Source organism: Cannabis sativa, chromosome 1 (assembly GCF_029168945.1).
Source record: "Cannabis sativa cultivar Pink pepper isolate KNU-18-1 chromosome 1, ASM2916894v1, whole genome shotgun sequence".
Lineage (NCBI taxonomy): Eukaryota > Viridiplantae > Streptophyta > Magnoliopsida > Rosales > Cannabaceae > Cannabis > Cannabis sativa.
In genome coordinates, this window is record NC_083601.1 from 34,883,988 (window position 1) to 34,906,813 (window position 22,826).

Here is a 22,826-nt window from a genome sequence, read left to right on the forward strand (position 1 = left end):
TCATTGCATCTAAAATTATTTATAGTAAAACAATAAGAGAAGACGGCTACAGAAAAGAAACCCTAGAACCATATTGTATCAGCTATGCTAATACTGACGGAAGCTTAATGTTGATAATAGTGAAGAGTCAATCGCGATTATATATAGTAAAAGCGTAAGAATTCCGATTGAATCGTAGCCGTTGGATGATCAAACCTTTTTATGGGCTTATGGACTTTATTTGTACTGGGCTGGCCCATAATGAAGAGGTGAATAGGGTAGAGACTTTTTTGAAGAAATTAGATTGTATACCACTTACTTCTATTTTTATATTCTTTAAGATATACTTATTTTTATAATATAATTATATGTTAAAAAAGTAGATATATTTTAATAAAATATAATATGAAGGTATTTTTGATTAATAAATAAAAAAAATATATATATTTTTCAACTTATCCCGTAAGTTTCATACTGGATACTGTATTAAGTTTTCACTGTTGTTCTACAATTATTTTTTAGTTGTTTTATTATTGTGTTTAATTATTCTGTTTTGTTATTTTATAAAAAAAAAAAAAAATTTGTAAAATACCGTCTAAAAGTAAAATTGTAAATTTTTATTTAAAATTCATTATTTTTGTAAAAATCGCATAGAAGCTATTTAAGAAGAAATGGGCCAAGTATTGGAGGCTGATAGGACGATCCTGGTTAGTGACACAACGTGTCCTCCAACTAATAAATTAAGATATTTATTATTATTATTATTAATTATTAATATTATTATTTTTTGATGTGATACTGAAATTCCAATCCCCTTCCCATCCATCCTCCGAACACAAAATTACCCAACCCTTCTTTTCCCTTCAATCAATCAGATCTAACCAAATTGTAATCTCGTTTACACTCTCAAATCCTAATTGCAGTCGGTAAGGTTTATCTCCATTCGCAAGCACACGAGTCTTCGGTTTTTCTAAGATTTGTAGCGTCAGGGCTCAACTGTGTGTGTATTTATATACTGCTTGAGAGCATCGTTGCATCGTTGTGGTAAGAGATCTTTTTCGGGGGTAAGGATGATGTGGAGTTCGATAGCAAATTTGAAGGAGAACCTGAATAAGATCGCACAGGATGTGCATGACGATGAAGATGATGACGAACTCGATATCAATGGTTTCAATGGAAGCGAAGCGTCGCCGGTCTTTGATCGGAGAAATTCACATAGTTTTGCGCATTCAAAGTCAGCTTCTCGATCGTCGCTCGCGAACGGGATCGATTCCCCTACTGCTAGTCCTGAGGTAAGTCAGTGGCTCTTTCGATAATCTTGTTTGAGACCTTTGTGTTATTTTCAAATTTGAGAAAAACTAATGTTGTATTCGAATGTGTGATTTGGTTGTCTTTTTAGGATTTGTTATGTTTTATTTGGAAATAATTTCTTAATCCTTGAGTTTCTTGGCATGAGTTTGATATTCCGAATTCAAACTTCGTTTTGCTTAAACACTTTCGATAGATTTTTGCGATGTGGATCCTGTAGTTGGGGAGAACGTGGCTTTGAGGTCTAAATGCTGAGTGTAATTGTGATCTGCGGTTTATGTATATACATCTACTGGTTAAATTTAGAGAGACGTTGATGATGCTTTATATCATCATGTAGATTTTCTCAAACAAACATATTGAGCATATCTCCATCCTACATTACTTTTTTTTTTCTTTTTTGAAAGATCCTACATTACATTTTTAAAAAGGAAAAACGGAAGAAGAAGAAAGAATGTGCGAATGACAGGAAAGAACTTGTTATCTAATAGCTCTTATGCTGCACTTCTATGAATTTTATGTTTATTTAGTTTAATAAGCTTATGTCTGTATTGTGCTGTACTAGTCAGAAAGAATACGTTACATTTCCTACTTATAATGCTTTGCTTCAGTTTCTATTTAGAGTTACAAGCTTTATCTGTAACATGTCTTGAGGAACTTTAGATACTTTTATACTTAATATGAATGCATGCTCTATTTATAAAACCTGTAAAATAATAATACTACTAGTAATAATAATTATAAAAGAATTGATGACTATGAACTGAGAGGATTGCAAATGAGGGTCTCTGTTTATTACGCCTTTTCATTTTCTTTTTACATGCATCTGCTTTGAATTACTTTTTCCGTGTTTTTCTTTTAAATTTTTTCTCCTGTGTTTCTTTCTTTTGGGTAAAGATTGACCATTACAAATCAGAAATTAAGAGGCTTCAGGAATCTGAAGCAGAAATTAAAGCACTATCAATAAATTACGCAGCTTTGTTGAAGGAAAAAGAGGTACATTTGAGATGTAATGGTGGTTCATTAGCTGTTTGGTGCTGCTTGGCATTGGTTTGACAATCCTTTTGCGTCTTACAGGATCAAATATCCAGATTGAATAAAGAAAATGGATCATTGAAACATAATTTTGAATCAACTACTGCTGCTTTAAATGTGTCTAGAAATGAAAGTCGCAAGGTCTCAACAAATGGAGCGAATTTTTTGAAGGTAGTTCTCTGCTTTGGCTTTTTTATTTCCTTCATAGAAGCATAAAAAGTGAATTATTATGATTGAGGAGGTAGTGTCTAAGCTGTCTTGAAAAAAAAATTGAGGTAGTGTGTATGCGAACATGGTACTTTTGCAGGAGAATTCACCCAATCGGCAACATAAATTCACAAGTCAAGCGAAAAACAGATATTCTGGAAATCAAGTGCAGAATGGTGTTGTCTCTAAACAGGATGGAGTGAACAATGGATTTACAAATGAGGTTCGTTTTGATGTCATTTCGAGTAAAGTGGGATCAAAATATTCAAATTTGAAGTTTCAGACTGATTTCTTCTGCTGTCTTAACGCTTAACAAAAACAGCTGTTCTAGCTGTTCAAAATATCTTGACTGCCTCTGTCTTAGGTTTTCTGCTATTACTTTTATTTTGTTTTTTTTAATGATGAATAAACTTGACAACAGATGTATGAATGCCTCTAGGAGTTTGCAGATTTGCTAGAAGAGAATAATAGGTCGTCAGCTGCTGCAGCGCAGGCCACTGCTGAGATTAGACAATTGCAATTGGAACTTGAAAAGGAACGTAATAATCATTCTGATTTACAACTGAAATTAGAAGGTACAGATTTAAACTTTCAGTATACACGATTGGCAAATATATAATAGTGTCATCTGATGTCTTGTGTTTTACTTTTCCCATTAATTTCAGAGGAAAGAAAGCTGAACGAATCTTTCCAGAAGGAGATCAAATTGCTAAAAATGGAAAAGGACAAGGTGAGTTTCAATGGTACACAGGATAGTTGAATGTCTAAGTTATTCCACTCTATTTTTGTCATTTTTTAACGCCTAAGTTCATCCAGTCCATTTTTGTTCTCTCAACATGCCTTTTCTGTGATGAAATGTTTTATTCTTTAAGCAGTCCTCCCTTGAGTCAAACAAAGTACAAGATGAGCTGAATGAGAAAATATCCATGGTAAAAAGACTGCAAATGGAGCTGAATAGAAAAGAAGCTGAAGGTGCTGATGACATCGTGGAGAATTTAAAAAAATCTATTACAACCCTAGAAAAGGAAAATGCTAGCCTTAAGGTTGGTTATATTATCTTTCATTAATTGAGTATAGAAAAAGTTCGTATCACTGCTTTGACTGCCCTTGGCTTGAGAATGAATTACAATATTATTTCACTTTGTAGATGGAGAAGAATGATCTTAAGGCTACTATGGAGATGAGCAGGAAGCCAATTGATGAAAAATTACTGGTTAGTAATTGGTGGACGTGGTAACAATTTTGACATTATATCTCCTCAGTTTTCTTCAAATGATTGTATGCTCTATGCTGTGATAATACTTACTAATAAAAACTTCTACTTCTCTTATTACAAACAACATGTGATCATGTAAACGTCAGCCTCTAACCTAGTAGTCTTTCATTGGCAGAAGGTAGAGCCATCAGCAAATTTTACTGGGAAGGAAGAAATGGAGCTATCTCTTCAAAAATTGGATGGAGAGATGAAGGAAGCACGTCGCGAAAGGGATAAAGCCATACAAGAGTTGGCACGTCTTAAACAGCATTTGTTAGAAAAGGTTATCTGTCTGTTGTCCATAATAATCCCTTTCCTTTTTTTGAACATGTGCAATGATTCTCTTATAATTGCAGTTTAATTTACGTGTTTAACCTGCAACTTAAATTAGGGCCAGTGCCTCTTCCTAATGCTGAATGTGGATAATTATATGTAAAAAATAGTATCTCTCAGTAGTGACAGTGATTTTTTTTTTTGTTAAATAGGAATATGAGGAATCTGAAAAAATGGATGAGGACAGCAAAATTATTGAAGAACTACGAGATACTAATGAAAACCAGAAGGCACATATCTTATATTTAGAGAAAGCACTGAAGCAGGCCATGGCAAATCACGAGGAAGTCAAGGTGATCACCAACAATGAAATTCATAAGTCAAAGGAACTTATTGATGACCTTAATAAGAAACTTACAAACTGTATGAGCACCATAGAAGCCAAAAATGTTGAACTTATAAATCTTCAAACTGCTCTTGGCCAATATTATGCTGAAATTGAAGCTAAGGTAAACAAATGATAATCTTGTTTCTTTTCTCTCATTGAGTTTGTAAATATGCTGTTCCAGCATTTTGTTACTGTGCAGAGAGCAGCTTTTGATATTAGTATGATAATTTTTTAACTAGGAACATCTAGAAGGAGATTTGGCTCATGCTAAAGAAGAAGTGGCTAAGCTCTCTGAACTGCTGAAAGTAATAATAAACTTATCCTTGCTCTATTGTATATGATTTTTTTTTTGTTCGAGTATCATATCTATTCTCATCCATTTGGAGCTGCATTGCATTTATTTGTTGGTGCCGCAATAAAAGTGTTGCTGCATAAAATCTGATTCCAACTTTGTAAATCCACGTTTCCTTCCTTTGTTTCTGCCAATTAAGATTTCCTTCTATTCTCAGAATGCAGATATTCAAGCTGAGGTGTCAAAGCGGGAAAATGATGAAATTTTGTCTAAGCTTTTGCAAGCTGAAAGGACCCTAACAGATTGGAAGGGCAGAGTAAATAAACTGGAGGAAGACAATGCAAAATTACGGCGTGCTCTTGAGCAGAGCATGACCAGGCTTAATAGAATGTCAGTGGATTCAGATTTCCTTGTTGACAGGTTGGAATTTCCTTACATATTACTTTTGCTGGAAACCAAAATGATTAGCTCTTGCTATCTAAGGCTAAAAAGCCTCTTGCCAATCCGTCCAAAATGACTTTGGATATCTGAATTACTTATTTCTTTATTTCATGCTGCTATGCTGCTTCCTTAACTACTGTTATTTTTGGCAGACGCATTGTTATCAAATTACTAGTTACTTACTTCCAAAGAAACTACAGTAAGGAGGTATGGAAATATTTAATGGATAGTTTCTTTAAATTGCAGAGCATTACGAAATAGTTTCTTTAATGGAGAAGGGCCCTCAGAATTAATACCTCCAATGTGCTGATGATTTAGGAAATATTGATAGTTGCATCTAGTTTTCCTTTTATAATTAGTGAATTCTCTACAATTTTTTCTACAGCCAGCCAGCTTAATGGATTTTTATTATGTATATGGGTCTTTAGGTTTTGGATCTTATGGTTCGAATGCTGGGTTTCACTGATGAAGATAAACAAAGAATAGGTGTTGCTCAACAAGGTGGAGGAAAAGGTGTAGTTCGAGGAGTTTTGGGTTTCCCCGGCCGTCTGGTTGGTGGCATCTTGGGGGGAAGTTCTGGCCAAGTACCCACTAATGCAGCAACTGATAACCAGGTAATGAGAAGGACAATCTCTGGTTTATAGGGAAGTGTCTTTTGATTAGTTGTGCAATAAGAAACTTGTTGCGGTTTAGTTCTTGGGTACATATTACTCTACTAAGCTGCCACATTTTTCTTGGAATGGGCAAAATTAACAGCTTTGTAATGAAGATGTTTTTCATTTATTTGACACTAAAATGTTTATTAGCTTTCTACCAGGGTGCCAGCACTACAAAAATCTGTCTACTTCATAGATATGTGTTGGCATTTATTATTTCATCAGTTACTAGCTCAATGCTGACAATCAGTGTCAATGTTGTCTCATATATCTCCATTTCTTTCAGTCCTTTGCAGATTTGTGGGTTGATTTTCTTCTTAAGGAAAGTGAAGAAAGAGAGAGAAGGGAGGCCATGGATGCTGCTGCTTCTTCTGCACAGGACAGGGAAGAGTTACATAGAGGTGCAAACATGGCAAATGTTTCACCAACCAAGCCTGAGCCTATAACAAACGTCACTTCTACTGGATCTGGTTTCTCGAGGACAAATTTATTCCCAAGCCAAAACAGTACAAGCCCTTTTCCCTACCGAGGTAATAGTGGTAACTCTGAACATTCTGATTCTGAGTTCTCAACAGTGCCTCTCTCATCCTCGGATAGCAATTTTCAAAGCAACAGGCTGCTCAACAGATATTGAATATGAAAATATGTTCGCATATTGTAATTAATCAGAGGTATAGATTAATATTTGTTTGACATTAATCTTTGTTCATTCAATTCTTTCTTCATACGAATGAGTTTGATCAGTTGCCTGGTATTTTTGTTTGAATGGATACGGTTATTTTGTTTGAGTGGAGGCCTGATATTTCTTTCCCATTTAAATTGGGGGAGAGTTATCTGCATTTTGGAACTGCTCAAGAAATCATTTACACCCACATGAATATATGCTTAGACCTTAGTGTTGTGCTGCTTCAATTTATTTATGTATTTATTAATTACCCAAGGGGACAAAGTGGATGAGTAAATATTTTTGCCTCGATTGTTTTCATTTCAGTCTTTCCTCAATAATCGTTCACCAAATCTTTGCCATATTTGAATGAATTAAGCTCGCGATGGATGGTTACGGTAATTTGCTATCAAAAAGCCTTGAAATTTTTATTATCAATTAATTTATAACCGACTATCAAGCAAACAAAATTTCTTTCAAAAAAAAAGAAACCATACAAAACAACAAAAACAAGAAGCCCAAAGCCACATTCTCCTTTTTATATAATTAAGCTCGCGATGGATGGTTACGGTAATTTGCTATCAAAAAGCCTTGAAATTTTTATTATCAATTAATTTATAACCGACTATCAAGCAAACAAAATTTCTTTCAAAAAAAAGAAACCATACAAAACAAGAGAAAAACATTGTTTTATTGTTCAAATTCAATGAAAGCCTCGCCAAAACTTATTTCTTTGAATTCTCCCTCGAAATAAAGCAAACAAAAATTCAAGGGGCCTCTAAAATACAGTCTACTGCCAGCAAAAGCTTACAAATAAGGAGAAAGCATTGAATACAATAGAGCTTACAAAATGAAAGAAGCTTGAACACCATAACTGTTCAAAATATTTTTAGTGACAACCCATGTACAAGCGACCATTAATATCCAGTTAATAAACTTTGTATTGGATACAAATACGGTTAAGGTGCTTGTTTTCTAAAAACTAAGGTACAAAATGCATATAAATAACTTCTACAACTTGAAAGGGAAGCTGAAACCACAATCACCAAAAACCAAACCAAGCCAAAAAGAAAGGGGTAGGCATCCATTAATTGTCGTCGCGCAGATTGAGTAAGAAGAGACCGAAGAAATGATGAGAGAAAATGACTTGGCATCATCACAAGCTACAAAAACCATGAGGTTACCAAAATGTCAGGCATCCTGGGTAGCCTCCCTAAGACTAAACAGAGCCTCTCTAAACAAACTTCTTCAGAGGTCCTTTGGGAATCTTACTCAAAACCTTAGCATCCAAAACTACATACTGCTTTTTCAACTCAAATGTTGCCTTCTCTGCCAACGGGTCAATCTTGTCTTCGTACTTTTCATAAAGCACAGGCAAAGTGTGCAGCAAAATCACAGCTGTTTTCAAACAATAGAAAAAATAAGAAAAGATAAAAAATTTAGCAACACTAAACGAAGTGTATCTTAATTGAGTTTCTGATCGTACCTATGTAGAACAAGGTCAAGAAATTGCACCAGCTACCCACAATTGACAGAACCCAAAATCCAGCGATGATCTGCCATTAAAGAAGTTGGATATTTCAATAGCTACTCCAAAACATGTAGGCCGGATGTGTTGAACACATTAAAGCAACATTAACTTAAAAATAGATATTTCAATCTCACAGAAACTTGATGGAAAATGACAAACCATGAGAAACTTTTTCAAGTCCTTCCCAGATGCAATATCACGTAAGACCGCAAAACCCCGATTGATTTCAATAGTAAGGGCAGAAACAACCTGAAGAAATGGATCTTCCGGAATCTGTACTTGTGGGATGCGAGGTGGACTCCTGTAATATCATAGGAGTTTGCAATTAAGAAAAGGAGGAAGTGGGAGAGAGAGAGAGAGCTGAAGATAATGGTCGCTTGAAGGAAAATAAAAGGGCAGACAAAAATTCAACATAAAAGCTATCATACTTGTTGATAAAGGTATGTGCCTTTGACCACAAAAACAAGAGACCAAGTGCAGCAATCAAAATGTGACAAACAAGAGTAAGTAGATGGTATTCGAGCAATTCAAAGAAGATCCAAGCTGCTGTGACACTTCCAAGAAAGCTTGCTGAAATCTTCTTGTTTCTCCACAATAGCACATCGGCAGCTGCACCAACCAACATATTAAGACAACAATAACATTAACATTTGGCTGAAAGTTGTGATATAAAAATGAAACAGGTAATCTTCCAGAAATTGAGAGAATAGCTCTCTGGATAGTTTACATGGCCAACTATAGACTTACAAACGTTTTATCACAAGCATGAATTATGCCAGAGACCATAGGTCAACCTTCTCAAAGAAACTCCATTATATAAAAACTAGTTATTTAGCGTTGCTGTGAAGAGCAACAATAACACTACAAGGTTGTGTTCACACGATCTTCTAAGCAAATAAATTAATAATTTCTTTATTAAATAAAAGGAATATTCAATTTTCCAGTCCTTTGTGTCGTTCTATTTTATTTTAAGAAGCACAACGATATTTTAAGAATATCACCTGAAACTATCAAAGAAATCAACATGCCAACAGATAATAATATTCACAAATTCATTCCCTTCAATCAACTGCGCAATCGCTAAAAAAAAATCAGCTGGAGCTATAACTTAAATAACAATCATAATTGATTATCAGCATTTTGTCGGCATCCAAACAAATATTACGCTTTAAAAAGGGTCTAAAACTCTATAGGCAATAAATCTAAGAGTGTAAGGTTAGCAAATTAGTGAAAGACCTCGAAGACAAAGCAAATCGGGATTGAAAAAAGAAAAAAGATAAAAATAGTGAAAGAGATCCTTACGTTTTCCTCCACCGAAAACCTGGTGAACTGGTCTTTCTCGCCCAAAAAGCCTGAAAATCTTGGTCTTAACAGAAGACGGAGATTCCGGTTTCACTTGCTCCGATTCAGAGTCGGATGAGGAGGATGAAGAGTCGCCATGACCATGGATCTTCTCGGTAATCTTCTCGATCAAAGACTCCGATTTCGCCTCCGCGCTCTCAGTGTGCTCAGCCATAGTTTTTCCGATCCGATCCGATCCGAATGAAATACACTGAAAATGTCACCACTGAAATTGCGCGAAAAGTATAAAATAAAAACTAAGAATAGACAGTAGGGTTTTCGGGGTGTGGCTCTAGTCTTGGGTATCTATATAAAAGATGGAATCGACGTGATTAGATCTTGACCATTGATCTTGTCCGTTTTATCCGAAGCTGAGGCTCGGTAGCGGAACCAACTATTCGAAATTTGGTTCGGATAACGGCGTTAGGAGTTAACGGGGTTCTTCTTTTGTGATGCTCTTATTCCACGTGGAGGGCAGGCTTATTGGGCGGTGGAGATTTGAGAAAGTAACCGACCTGATTGAAAAGCTGGGGGGACAGGTGGCGTCATCTAGTGTATGGTGGGTGGGACCAGAGAGATGACGACACAGTGTGTTTGTTTCTCGTCGTCGTTGGGTCCACTGCTTTTGTGGGCTCCACGTCAAGGTTTTAGAGGTCCATTCTCAGGCGGATACTTCCTATGTTAATTTACGATGCCGATGTTATTGTTTTATCTATTTTTTTTTTTTTTAATTATTTGTGGATTTTTTTTTGTGAAAATTATACAAATCATTATTTTGGTAAAGATTTCAAAATTGTATGTTTAAATTTTTTTTAGTGGGCGTTGCTACAGCCTACGGAGCATTTCTGCATAGCAGTAAGATAAACAATTTTTATAATTGTAGTAATTTTTTATAATATTATTAATGTAAAATAAATGAAATTTAATATTAATATTAAATCACACTAATAATTATATTACATTTTATAAGAGTACTAGGTAGCATGGTGTCTAATATCTTTTATAGAGTAATATTTATAGTTATCAAAAGACATTCATCATGGGTTGGTGCGTGATTTTTAGTAGGGTTCTTAAAAAAGTAATTACGAGTTGCATCTGAAAGCTTGGGATAAGTTGTGTCTCTCTAAATCTCTTAGAGGACTTGGATTTCAGAAAATGAAAGAAATGAACTTGGCTTTTTTGGCCAATTGGGGATGTAACATGTTGAAGGATTGTCAGCCTTTGTGCTGCAGAGTATGTGATATTAACTTTTATAGGCACCTAAATATATAATATTTTAGTATAAATTATAGTTTAACATGATATTATATAAAAATATGATATATAATCCAATTCAATATAATACAATACAATACAACCTAATTACGATGTTCCAAATGAGTCCAAAAAAAAAATATAGTATACAAGGGTATAAATAAAAATATAATATTCATGCCACAAAAATGCTTAAAAAAATATGTCTATTTTAAATAAAAATTTATTAAATTTTAGAGAAATTTTCTTACTTGTGTTTGTCCCGAAGTAACACAACAATCTCATTTAAACAAATCCTGTAAAGGCTGTAATATTAAATTATTATAAACATTCTATATTTGTATTACAACACAACAAATACTTCTAACATTTTATATATATATATACACAAAAAAAAAAAAACATAGAACAAATTAAAAAAGTTAGCCAAAAAAAATTGAAAGGAGAATGGTATTATGAATAAATGGTGTCCACTCACGAGTTTATGGATAAAAAGTCATAATTTTGTAAAGGAGAAAGGAAGAGCTTTCTTAATCGCCAATTAGTTTAGTGCTCATTTTCTATTAAATAAAAAGAGCATGCCAAGAAAAGGCTAACTAGTTTCTATTAGTATCTTAAATATAATACCATTTATAAATCAACTATGCTTTTTTATTATAATCAATTTGTTTCCGTACGTAGTGATGGGCAGCTCGTTGTGTATTAAGGTGATTAACTGAGGAGATATCATATAATATCTTTATTATGATATCTTGTAAGGTGTGGTACTCCATTTACAGTCCTTGAATCTGACCATGTTATTAAAAAATAAAAATTAAAAAGAAGAAGAAAAATCAGGTCCCTTCCACAATCCCCCAATTGTTCCACAAAAAGAATTAGCTTTTTCTGCATATGGAATCTTTTTCTTTTTCTTATATGTTTGGGTGAAGATAGCGTATGGAATCTTTAGTGGGTCACCTTTTTTATTGTGGGCTGGCCCAGTAGAGAAATAAGGAATTGTTACAATTAAGTCACAATCGAGTATTTACCAAACAAAAGTCACAATCGAGTTGACATGACTTGCAAGAATGAAAACTACATCCCCATTACTTTTCCAGTGTAGCTGACTCATAATAATCTGAGGCCCACATCTCAAAACCATTCACAAATTCCTCATCTTATAACACCAGCCATAATAGTAGTTTGTTTTCTATTTTGTTTGGGAAGCCCACTACAGAAGAGCATTATCATAAGCTCAATAATAAATATGAATGTTCTCAACAAAGAGAATACTGCAATCTTCATTCCTCGTACTAGTTTGCATAAATTTTGAAACAAAAATTGTTGTCTGTAGTATTCTTATTGAAAATTTGTGACATGGACAATACTCTCATCTATGGTATGTATCTTTAATTTTACAAAAGTATTTATTGCTTTTTTGTCTATCTTCGACTTCGACTTCTTCTTCAGTTTATCTACTTTCAATTCACATTGGATATAATAAATGAACACCAGACTCCAGAGCAAATCTACTCAGAATTTCGTGTTCACAAATGATCCTATTATTAATATCTTCAAACAGAACATGTTATAGTTCTTATTAAAACAGTCAAGAAGGTATCGACGTGTTACTGCATAATACTTACAAATATATAATAAAAAGAATGTGTATGCAATTACCGAAATGGTCTGGGCGGTTTTTCAAGTACAGCAGAAAAGAAAACCTCTCGATCATCTCTATCAAGTTTTGGTACCACAACCCATTTATGCTTCTTGTATCTTAACATCTTAAACGACTCCAAATAATCATCCAAATCATCCTTCAAACAAAAGAAGCTATCAATCCACAAGAGACCACCGGGCCTAAGCACTCTGTCCCAATCATACAAAACAAAGTCCAGCAGCACAAAATCAATCCAACCATCTAGAAATCTTGTGGTATGGATCAAATCAAGAGTGTTGTCAAAGAAGGGCAGCCGTTGATTTATCGTTAAGTAGAGTGGGACCAGTCCCCGAAGAGCTATCATCTCACTGAAGGGTGCCCCAAAATTGATTGTAGCTGTAACTATAGTCACGTTAAATTCTCTCATCCTGGCTGCAAAAGTTCCAGTCCCAACGCTGAAATCCAAGCCAATTCTAATCTCCCCAGGCTTTAGGTCGAGCACTTGGTGTGCAAGAAAATCTGCACTGTCTTCATTCGGATTCTCTAGTTTAACCCATCTGGGCATCTCGTGATTTGAGAGATTGAAGCAATCTGCGCACTTGAAGAACCCCTTTCGAGTAGAATTGGCTGCTAGGCAAGTGAAATTCTTGCATCGGTACTGACTCCATCGGACATTTCTGTTGTTTGGGAGTTTCCACAACGACTCTTCTATGGGAAAAGGCTTGTCGTATAGCTGCGGTGCTCTGGAGAAGCATCTCCTTCGAGGTAGCGGATCACATCCATGAACCATGAGCTTCTGGGCTAGTTTCCAGTCATCGTTGCAGATATCACCAATGTCATAATCCATATACTCTTCCAGATCCTTTCTCATGGCGAAACAAGCATGACCAATGCTTGTAAAAGTTCCATTAGCTCCCATGAAATTCTGCTTCCCTAGCCTGTTGGGTTTCATCTTCACGTACTTGCGAATCTCTTCGATCAAAAAATGATTCTCTGGCTTATCAGATAGTTGCTTGGATCCCAACAAATGATGGGTTTGATTGATGGGAGGGTTGAGTTGAATCTCAGGCAAAGATTCTTTGACTGACTCGATAAGACCCAGTATATCAGCCAAAAATGTATGTCGTTTTATTAAAGAATCTGTAGTTGGTGTATTTTCAAACTCTTGAATCTCTTTATGGATCATCTTAATAACTTTATCAAGTGCTTCTCCCACTTGGATTTGGGTCATGGATTGGCTTTGAGTGTGTTCTTGATTGCAGAACGTATTAGCTACGAGGATTGATGATCTGAAAGAGTAGACTTTGGAGAAAGTGGCGACCAAAATGAAAAGACTAAGTGTGCCCAGTACTACGAGTGACCTGTGAATTCCTCTCCATGTTCCTAACTTCGATACAACACTTTGTTTTGGCATATTTTCTTTTTATTATTATTATATTTTAAGAAAGTGAACAAAGAAAGCCACTGCAAAATAACAAGAGTTTCCGATAATCTAATCCAGTGATTTTGAATCATTTAAATCCATCATATAAAAAAAAAAAAAAACTAATAATAATAATCTAATCTACAACAAGAGTTTCAGATAAATGATAACTCAGACTGTTGAAACAGTTCAATAAACAGGATAAGTAAGCCATGTACCTGAAATCGGCTTTGCTCATAGGTTGAGATTCGATGAGTTTGACATTGGTATAAACAAACTTGTAAATGGAGATGGGAAAGTCATAGTCAGAGTTAATTAAAAAGAAAAATTGAAGATTCAAAATTCTTGAGATCAGAGCCCATTGTTATCGGGAAAAGTTCACAATATTTTTAGATAAATATTTATCTACTTTTTAAAATTTTATTATTATAATTGTTTCACCATTTTTTCTGGAAACATAATGTGTGTATTTGCTTGTAAAGGTTAAAGTATTGGATGCCGTATTAAGAAGTTTGTCAAACTCAAAAGAGCAACAAGTGGTCAGCTCCTGTAATTAAGGGCACTCTGTCCTACAAACCAAGCACATTCTTCAGCATAGAAGTAGCTGTGTATTTTTAATTTTTATGGGCTACGAACTGCCTAAAGTGAGAGACAATCAACCACTACTTTCTACCATGGACCATTTTCTTAATTAAACATTTATTTTGTATTAATTTCTTCTTCTTTGTAATAGTTTGAAAACTGAGAGCAAAACTAACGAAAAAGTGGGTGCATGACCATTGACCATTTTATTATACTGGTTCTATTCACAAATGACAAATTTCACGACTATTCATCCATGCTCAAGCCTCTAGTTTTCTCTAAAGTAAATAGTAAGATTTCGTGCGTGATGATGATGATGTTGATGCATCATAACCTCTTGACAATGGAACTTAAATTATGAGAGCCACATAGGACAAGCAACCACAGTGGTAGATTGACATGTGCTAGTGTTAAATGCCGAAATGTGTTGTTAAAATTTCAATAGAAACAGACTACAGTTCACATTAACTCTGTTTATCGTAGTACGTACGTAGATATGTAGTTTGTTTGTTTGTTTTCGAAATGTGCTTAAAAAGGTCAAAATACAAAGCTTTTGTTTGATAGCCCCACCTTGTCTCTGTATAGAGATTAACATTCAAAAAATACTTTTATATTTGACTGGAGTCACCAAATTGAAATCACATGAAAAGCAGCAAAAATAGAGTATGAATACAGTGGTAGCTTCCCATGCAAACTCATTCTGTGAATTTATTAAGTAACAGAGTTATTATACAGCCCATTTATATATATTACCAGACAGTAATTCACCCATTTGATGCACATTCTTTTAAAGTCCCTCTCATCAATAAATTGTCCTAATTCGTTCAACAACAAAAAAAAATTAACATAATTACACGTACTAAAAATGACCACCAAATCAAAACTCTATAGTAATATCCAACTAAAATAGACGTGGACAATTTATTAGCAAAAAAACAGAAAGAGGATAGAACATTTGAAGTTGAAGAGCCCCTCCTACCTGTAATTTACAACTATGGACACTAGATTGGAATCCAAGTATCAACACATGCCAATGTCAGTAGCAAATATATATACTACTAACTTCCGAACAAATATTATATAAATATATATATTTTAAAATATAATAAGTTGAACACAAGCAGTAAAGGCCAAGAAGAAGAAAACCCCAGAAAGAAAGAAAAATGAATATAAATATTGAAAAAGATACCGTTAAGTTTAGTGAAAGTAGTAAATTATATAAAAGAAACTGCTTAATAAACAAAGCATATATGTAACAGTGAAAGCAAAATTAACAACTTGGATTTCATGTAATAAAACTAACAACACTCATTTGTTTCAAAGCCATATCCAGATTTCAATCTCAAACCAAACCCAACAAAGAAAAAGATATACAGTTCCCGTACCAAACGAGTGAAACAACCGCCGAGTTAGACCCAAATAATCCAACCAGAGAAAAAAAAAAAAGAGTAGAGAAAACCCACAAAACGGCACAATCATCATCACCTACTCCGTCGACGGTCAGCAGCGAACTGTGAAAGAGGGACAACCTCCTGCAAAGGAGTAGATAACGGCGTTGGTAACGGCGAGTTGCGACAGACAGGACAAGAGCCGTTGAGCTTGAGCCACGCGTCGAGGCAGCACAGGTGGAAGTAGTGGCGACACTCGGGCATCATTCGGAGCATCTCGGAGTCCTTGTATTCGCAAAGACAGATCGAACACGTGGACTCCTTGATGCTCGCAACGTCCCTCTCGTAAGGAAATTTAGGGTACGAATTGATAACGCACTGATCGAGTCCGATGACGGAGCTTTCGTCGAGGTCACGGCGGCCGTCTTCGTCTTCGTCGTCATCCTCGGCAACGAAGATGATTCTGGGTAAAATCACGCCGTCGGAATTAGGGTTTGGGTTTCGAGGAAGAGAAGAAGATGAGGAGTTACGATGGTGATGGGAATGGGATGAAGCGCTGCGACAGCAGATGTAGGAAGCGAGAAGAAGAATGGAAAGTAGGACAAGGAAGCCGAGGGCTATGGCGATGGGATAGCCGAGGCCGAGATTGGTGAAGTAGTTGGATGAAGTGGAATTTGCAGAAACAGCGGCGGTGGCGGAGGAAGAGGAGGACATTGGGAGAGAGAAAAGGGTTGAAGGGGTTTAGCCATTTGTTATGGAGAAGAGAGAGAGAGTGTGTGAGAGGGAAAGATTTTTTTTTTTTTTGGGGGGAGAGAGGAGAGGAGAGTGGGGAAGGTGGGTGGATACTCCAGCTGCTGCATTTAATACGAGGTTTGGAAATAAAAGAGATGGCATTCAATGGAGACAACCCAACTTTTCTTACCTTTCTCAATCCAATTTAATCTCCCCTTAATTCACTTTACCCCATGCCCATCACTTATTTTAATTTTTTAATTATTAATATTAACTATCTTCTCCAATGCAAATTCAATGGTAAAACATATTACAGCATTGCTACCACAATGTGTTTAGTATCTTCACCACATCTAATTAATATTTGATTTTTTATAATTTTTATTAAATTAAAATAAGTGGAAATTGATATTATATTGCAAATTTTACACCCATAGTGTTAGAGCACTCTTATCAATTTCTCTTTTCTATCTTTTAAAATACATCACTAATTTTTTTTTACAGCATACTTTTATATTACTGCATATGTAAGCTTCTTTAGAATATATCACTAAAATTATATTTTTTTAAAATTTAATTATATTTTATTTATTTTAAATATATAATATTAATATATACACATATTCTCATACAAAATATAAGAGAGAGTTTTAATTGGAAGCTTAAAACATCTCCAATATAAGATGCAAATGTTGATCTATATTTATTTGGTACAAATAATAGTTTTGTGACATTTTTGCATCAATTTTTACTATTATACTGATATACTCTAATGCATAATTATAAATCTTGATACAAAATTTAATATATTTTTTAATGCCCATCTAATAATTTATTAAAAATATAAAATAATAATAATAATAATCATACAGTAGTAAATATAAAATTTAATAATAAAATAACAATAATTATGGAAGTTATTCAATGTAAATGAGCATGCTAACTACACTTTAATAATAAAATATTAAAAATGGTATTATAGTAAATATAAAATCAGAGCATTTATTGTGACATAAAATTTGAATCATGTTATATTGTGATCCAAATTTGAATCACTTTTTGTTACGTGAGATATTTACTTTATAATTTAACATACTATTGGAGTAAATTTTTAACAAAGTAAGCTATATTTTGTATTTACATCACTTATTTGCATCTTTATTGGAGATGCTCTTAGTTAACATCATCCTACAGTTGTATTTATTGGAACGAAGTAATTCAGCATAGCAAGGTAAACTAGTGTGAATAGGACATAAGGAGCAATTTGGAGTTGGTACAACGAAGAACTTTTTAGAATTACTAATTTAATGACTACGGTAAAGTTGAAGTTTGTATTTAAGCTAATGACAAGATTAAGTAAAAGATTCAAGATCAGCCTCACTCTACATCGTATTTGTTGATTCAGAAATCTAGATTGAGGTTCCTATAGATTCTTAAGCCATACATGTTTGCTAGATTGATGAGAATGAAATATTTGTTAAGTATAAATAAAGAAAGACTCGACAATTTATAGTAGTTCACTCCCTGTATTGCAATAGTAATAGAGTTACGTCTACTTCAAGTTTTTATTGTTATATTATTTTTAATATAATAATATGTAGATTAAAATGTGGTAATATATATTATTATGTGAATAATATGTATTAAGTGTTTGGTAAATAAATTGTGTAACATATAATTTATTTAACTTAAAATTGTAACCTACACTTTATAACATGGAGAAGAGTTACAAAGTTAATTGTTTTTGTAACTTCTTTTGGTTGATCGTAATATTGTGTAATAAAAGAGATGTTACACAATTTGATGATAGGATTCAAATGGTTTAAAATATAGTTGTTACAAACTATATTAATGCTCATTATATGAGAGAAATGAGATGGTGAGTTTGAATTCTAAGTGTGATCACCTAAACACTATATAAAGGAGTCTAATGTGCTTATTTAGGAGAGATGAAGTTTTCTATCAAAAAAGCACATTGCTAGAAAACCCTAAGGCTTGATAATTCTCAAAGCTATTTCCTAGAGAGTTCCCTTAGTGCTTAGAGATAAGGGAAATAAGCTTTTGGACAAAGGTGTAATACCTTGTTCAAGTCATGGTGATCCCCACTAATCTACACTCAAGGTTGTGAGTAAGTGTATGTATATATATATTATTCTCTTGTTATATATACATATTTTATATAACTTGTGTTCTTATCTTCTTCTACATTTCGTATATATAATATATATATTGTATATTATGTTGTTGTAACATTTATTAAATCTCTTTGTTAATCTTTGTATTATATTACAATAGAGTTGTAATGTCTTGATTTTCTTCCATTGTAATAATATCTCTAACATTTATTTCTCATAAGATGGTATTACAGAAAAAGGTTAAGTGTTTAAGCTGTAATTTCTAAAGAGAGATGCTCTGACCTTGTGGGTAATTTTCTAAAAATGAAAAATGAACTAAGGGAGCTCTCCTTTTACAGCTGAATGAGCCCTTTAAAATAGGAATAAAATAATGAAAAAACATAAGTTGGATATTTTTTACTATAGATGATGATCTAATAGAGAAAATTAACTTCTAAAATTGATCGTCGATTTTTGGAGCCCGAGCCACAACGACGGGATCAGCTTCGGGTAAGTTGGAGCTTATTTTTGTGACTCCATTGGGGTGAAATTTGAGGTCGACAACTTCACAATTGAAATTTAAGTGTGATACATGACTTGAGAGAGAATTAATACAGCTTCAAAATGCAAGTTAAATTGCATTAATCGGATCAATATTGAGTGCGTTATGGTTGTTTTACTGAATGTAGTTCATGGCCCAATATCCCGATTGACATCTAGCGTCCAAGTTTATATTCCAGCGCCCACGTTGATATATGACGTCAACCTAGACGTTGGGTAATTGAAAAAATGTCTAAGGGGGTTACTTATGACGCCTAAGTGATATTTTGACATCACTTAGTTGGTTTGTGTGTTCTAGCGAAGCTAGTCACTAGCTTTCAGAGATGTTGATGTTCTGCGGAAATGAGAGACTCGAAACTCTTCATTTTTCAAGTGGTTTCCCCATGTTGGAAATGAGAGAATATGAAGTTGTGAATTTGACTTCTCTAACTTCATGAATTTTAGTTATTGCGAAAAACGAGACGAACGGTCGAAACGAAATCATAATCGGATAAGCAGAACCCAACGCACTAGACCATTTGTCAACCTGGGGGCTGGGTACTCATTTCAGATTTTTTGGGATGTCGTTTTGTTACTTCCAAAGTTCTTGAACTTGAGGATGAGGACTCCCACCCTATTTTTGACCATTCCAAATTGATGGTCAAATCAAATTTGCCACATGAATGATCAAAATTAGTGCACTAGGTTTTACTTCCAAGGCCTTGAATTTGTGGTTTTCTCCCAAAATTTGCTTGAATCTTTATTATTTTTTATGACAGAAAAATACTTGGAACACTTTTTCGAGAACTTGATTGGAAACAACCGAGGTTGACAATATGTCAATCTGGGCACTGGTTCCCCTTTATGGCCCTTCAAAAGTTTTGTTTGGTTCCCGAAAAGAGTTGAATCTTAATCTTTGTTGAAAACTTAGAACATACTTGAAAGAATTCTCGAATTACGTCATCAAAATCTGCCCAGGTTAAGAAAATGTCAACCAAGGCACTGGGCTAGCCCTAGGTGTCAACCTGGGCACTGGACCTTGCTTCTGGCACCAAGAAGTGTTGTTTCTTTCCTGAAAGTATCCATTTCCCTATTTTTGATGAAGATGAAGAAGATGCAAAAGTTAGCCGTCGATCTGATACTTGGAAATCACCCAGATTGATAAATTGTCAACCTAGTGCTGGGTGCCGAGGCACCAAGTGCTCTGAGTGCTCAAAAATGAACTTTCTCCGAATTTGATTATGATGTATAATGAACTTGCTCAAAAAAGTATCTTGTTGAATCTTTGTGACTTACAGGCGTTTTGTGGTGTAAGTAAGAAAAGGACTGAGCTAGGTCAGCTATGAGTTAGAGGTCTTCCCCAGCAAATATACATATCAACTTATCCAGCTAGTAGTGTCGAGTAGTCAGTATTTTGATTTATGGCGACTTTGATAAGTATAAGTTCTTTATCGTAAAATTGTAATGTATATTTTGTAAAATTTTAAAAATGGAATTCCCAATCCTAAATAATTTTGTTGTGCCAACATCCATTTTATATTTTAATTAATTATTAAGTTTTCATTAAAATATAATTTTTATTAAACCATTAGTTTATTGTTATAAATTATTTTATAAAAACACGTGGTGTCTCTATAAGTTACAACTTTACATCTTGCATAGTTAAATTATTTTTATTTTTTAATTAGTCCATATTGTACTATATAAACATACTACATTGAAAATAAATAAATAACTAAATATATTGTAGAGGTAGCCTACTTATTCCCTTTACTTTTCATGTAATAATGTTACAATTTTAATCATTGCTTTTAAAAAAATGCCCTGAATGATTTTAAAAAATATTAAATAAGCTAATATATATACTTCCCGAAAACAAAGTAAAAAAGAAGGAATTAAGATTGGAATTGCGACTAACTTCACAAACTATTTGATGATAAAATAGTGGATTTGGACTAAAAAAGCTAAATGGTAAATTTTTTACCAAATTGGCTTACTTAATAGTTTGGACCCTGCATCATATTGAGTTGTTTCTCCCTTGTTAGAATTTAAGAATAAGGTGAAGGGAAACTTACAAAAATACTGTAATTTGGGTTAACTTTTACAAAAATACTGTCACACGGAAATTTTTTCAAAAATACTATGTTTTTATAAAACACCAGTAAAACACAAAGCAGAACAACTCAAAACAACAGTTTAACACAGTATACTGCAGTATGAAACTTATAAAAAAACACAGTAAAAAAGTAAAAAATTTCGTCTCACAGTATTTTTGTAAAAAAATAGCAAAAGTTAGTATACTATGTAAATTTCCCTAAGGTGAATGAGGTTTTATTTCAAAACCAATTGGCAATAATAAGAGTAGCACATTCATCTTATATATGACAATTTATTTCCACATATTAACAATGTAGGACTTGTTGGAAATATTTTACCAGGATCTTAGATCTACTCACAAGTATGTTTATTAACATCCTAAATAAGAAGTTTCTAAAACGATAAATTAAACACATATAAAGTTTAAGAAACCTTACATTGGGTGCAGCGGAATTAAATGACTCCTTCCGTTCAGATCTCTAACCCTCGAATCCTTTCTGTAACAGAGTATTATCAAGATCTGAACCTGGATCTCTTTCTCTGAACCCTTGATGCTGAATCTCCTTTGCTGATGATCTTTCTTCACGATCTTCCTCACTATGATTGAGGTATTGCTTGCTGTGTGTGGGCACTACTCTAATCACTGGGGTAAGTTCGAAAATCAAAGGAAGAAGAGAGAGAGTGAGTGGCGGCTAGGGAAGAGAGAGAGGAGGCTCAGGTTTTTCTGATTCAGAAAGTGTGTGTGTGTTATTTTCCTAAAGCCTTCACTATCTATTTATAGCATTCCACTAGAATTAGGTTTGAATTATTTGACATTAAAATAATAAAAATATCAACTTAAAAAGCCTACAAAAGTGGTCGGCCATGGCTTAGTGGATTGGACCTTGCTTTTTGCAATTTTACAATTTTAACACCTTTGTATCTGATTTTCTCAAAAATGCCAATTTCCTAATTCAACCATTAAAATGTCAATTCTAACTATTTAATAACTATAAATAATTATTAAATAATATTGTCATTTATCATATTTATTAATTGAACCATACAAAGTATCATAATTAACAAATATGCCCCTATTAACTCTTTCTTTACAATTTCGCCCTTACTTAGTGAAAATTTCACAAATAGACATAGTCTAACTTGTGAATTATAATTGATTAATCAAAACCAATTATATGAGTCTTACAAACAATATTATCTCAACTAGTGCGGGGACCATGGGTCTATATAACCGAGCTTCCAATAAGTAGATCAAGAATTTAGCACTAAAATTCACTAACTTATTAATTCTTCGTTGAATCCACGCATAGAACTTAGAATTGCACTCTCAGTATATAGAATGCTCTATATGTTCCACCATATGGACACATCATTAGTTATCCATCTTTATAATCCTAATTTGATCAATGATCCTCTATATGAATGATCTACACTGTAAAGGGATTAGATTACCGAAACACCCTACTATGTATTTTATCCTTAAAACACTTGACCCCGTATAAATGATATTTCAGCTTATGTGAAATGAGATCTCCACCATTTATTTTCGTTTGGTCAAGCTCGAAGGAGATCATCCTTTGCTTACTATTCGCCAGATAGAAGCTATAGATTCCTTGTTTATGCTAGCGCTCCCACTCAATTGCACTACCGTGTTCTCAAAATGTACGTATCACCCTGACCTAAA

At 33.9% G+C, this 22,826-nt stretch overlaps 4 protein-coding genes across 4 annotated transcripts; 1 reads left to right on the forward strand and 3 right to left on the reverse strand.

The window, feature by feature from the left end:
* The first annotated feature begins 679 nt into the window (after positions 1-679).
* On the forward strand, positions 680-6,746 carry LOC115702089 (golgin candidate 4). Its single transcript, XM_030629531.2, has 15 exons — positions 680-1,271; positions 2,185-2,283; positions 2,365-2,493; positions 2,630-2,752; positions 2,969-3,104; positions 3,195-3,259; positions 3,405-3,572; positions 3,677-3,742; positions 3,921-4,067; positions 4,270-4,566; positions 4,685-4,750; positions 4,955-5,157; positions 5,331-5,385; positions 5,607-5,792; positions 6,121-6,746. The coding sequence occupies exons 1-15, from the start codon at positions 1,050-1,052 to the stop codon at positions 6,466-6,468; spliced, it is 2,310 nt and encodes a 769-aa protein (XP_030485391.2). The 5' UTR covers positions 680-1,049; the 3' UTR covers positions 6,469-6,746.
* Positions 6,747-7,305: 559 nt separating this feature from the next.
* LOC115702091 (reticulon-like protein B1) lies at positions 7,306-9,819 on the reverse strand. The gene is made up of 5 exons (XM_030629533.2): positions 9,332-9,819; positions 8,458-8,638; positions 8,189-8,330; positions 7,985-8,054; positions 7,306-7,896 (listed from the first exon to the last, which is right to left on the reverse strand). Exons 1-5 carry the CDS (start codon positions 9,543-9,545, stop codon positions 7,733-7,735), a joined length of 771 nt encoding a protein of 256 aa, XP_030485393.1. The 5' UTR covers positions 9,546-9,819; the 3' UTR covers positions 7,306-7,732.
* Positions 9,820-12,142: 2,323 nt separating this feature from the next.
* LOC115702096 (probable methyltransferase At1g29790) lies at positions 12,143-13,680 on the reverse strand. The gene has a single exon (XM_030629543.2). It carries the CDS (start codon positions 13,678-13,680, stop codon positions 12,280-12,282), a length of 1,401 nt encoding a protein of 466 aa, XP_030485403.2. The 3' UTR covers positions 12,143-12,279.
* Positions 13,681-15,421: 1,741 nt separating this feature from the next.
* On the reverse strand, positions 15,422-16,598 carry LOC115702097 (RING-H2 finger protein ATL67). The gene has a single exon (XM_030629544.2). It carries the CDS (start codon positions 16,371-16,373, stop codon positions 15,753-15,755), a length of 621 nt encoding a protein of 206 aa, XP_030485404.1. The 5' UTR covers positions 16,374-16,598; the 3' UTR covers positions 15,422-15,752.
* Between the last annotated feature and the right edge of the window lie 6,228 nt (positions 16,599-22,826).

Bases quoted from the DNA above. Each gene is read 5' to 3' on its own strand.
- LOC115702089 (XM_030629531.2), top strand. From the start codon at position 1,050: ATGATGTGGAGTTCGATAGCAAATTTGAAGGAGAACCTGAATAAGATC. The intron at 2,284-2,364 runs GTACATTTGAGA...TGCGTCTTACAG, and splicing joins CTTTGTTGAAGGAAAAAGAG to GATCAAATATCCAGATTGAA. The intron at 3,743-3,920 runs GTTAGTAATTGG...TTTCATTGGCAG, and splicing joins CAATTGATGAAAAATTACTG to AAGGTAGAGCCATCAGCAAA.
- LOC115702091 (XM_030629533.2), bottom strand. From the start codon at position 9,545: ATGGCTGAGCACACTGAGAGCGCGGAGGCGAAATCGGAGTCTTTGATC. The intron at 8,639-9,331 runs GTAAGGATCTCT...TGGTTGGTGCAG, and splicing joins GGTTTTCGGTGGAGGAAAAC to CTGCCGATGTGCTATTGTGG. The intron at 7,897-7,984 runs GTACGATCAGAA...GTTTGAAAACAG, and splicing joins CTTGACCTTGTTCTACATAG to CTGTGATTTTGCTGCACACT.
- LOC115702096 (XM_030629543.2), bottom strand. From the start codon at position 13,680: ATGCCAAAACAAAGTGTTGTATCGAAGTTAGGAACATGGAGAGGAATT.
- LOC115702097 (XM_030629544.2), bottom strand. From the start codon at position 16,373: ATGTCCTCCTCTTCCTCCGCCACCGCCGCTGTTTCTGCAAATTCCACT.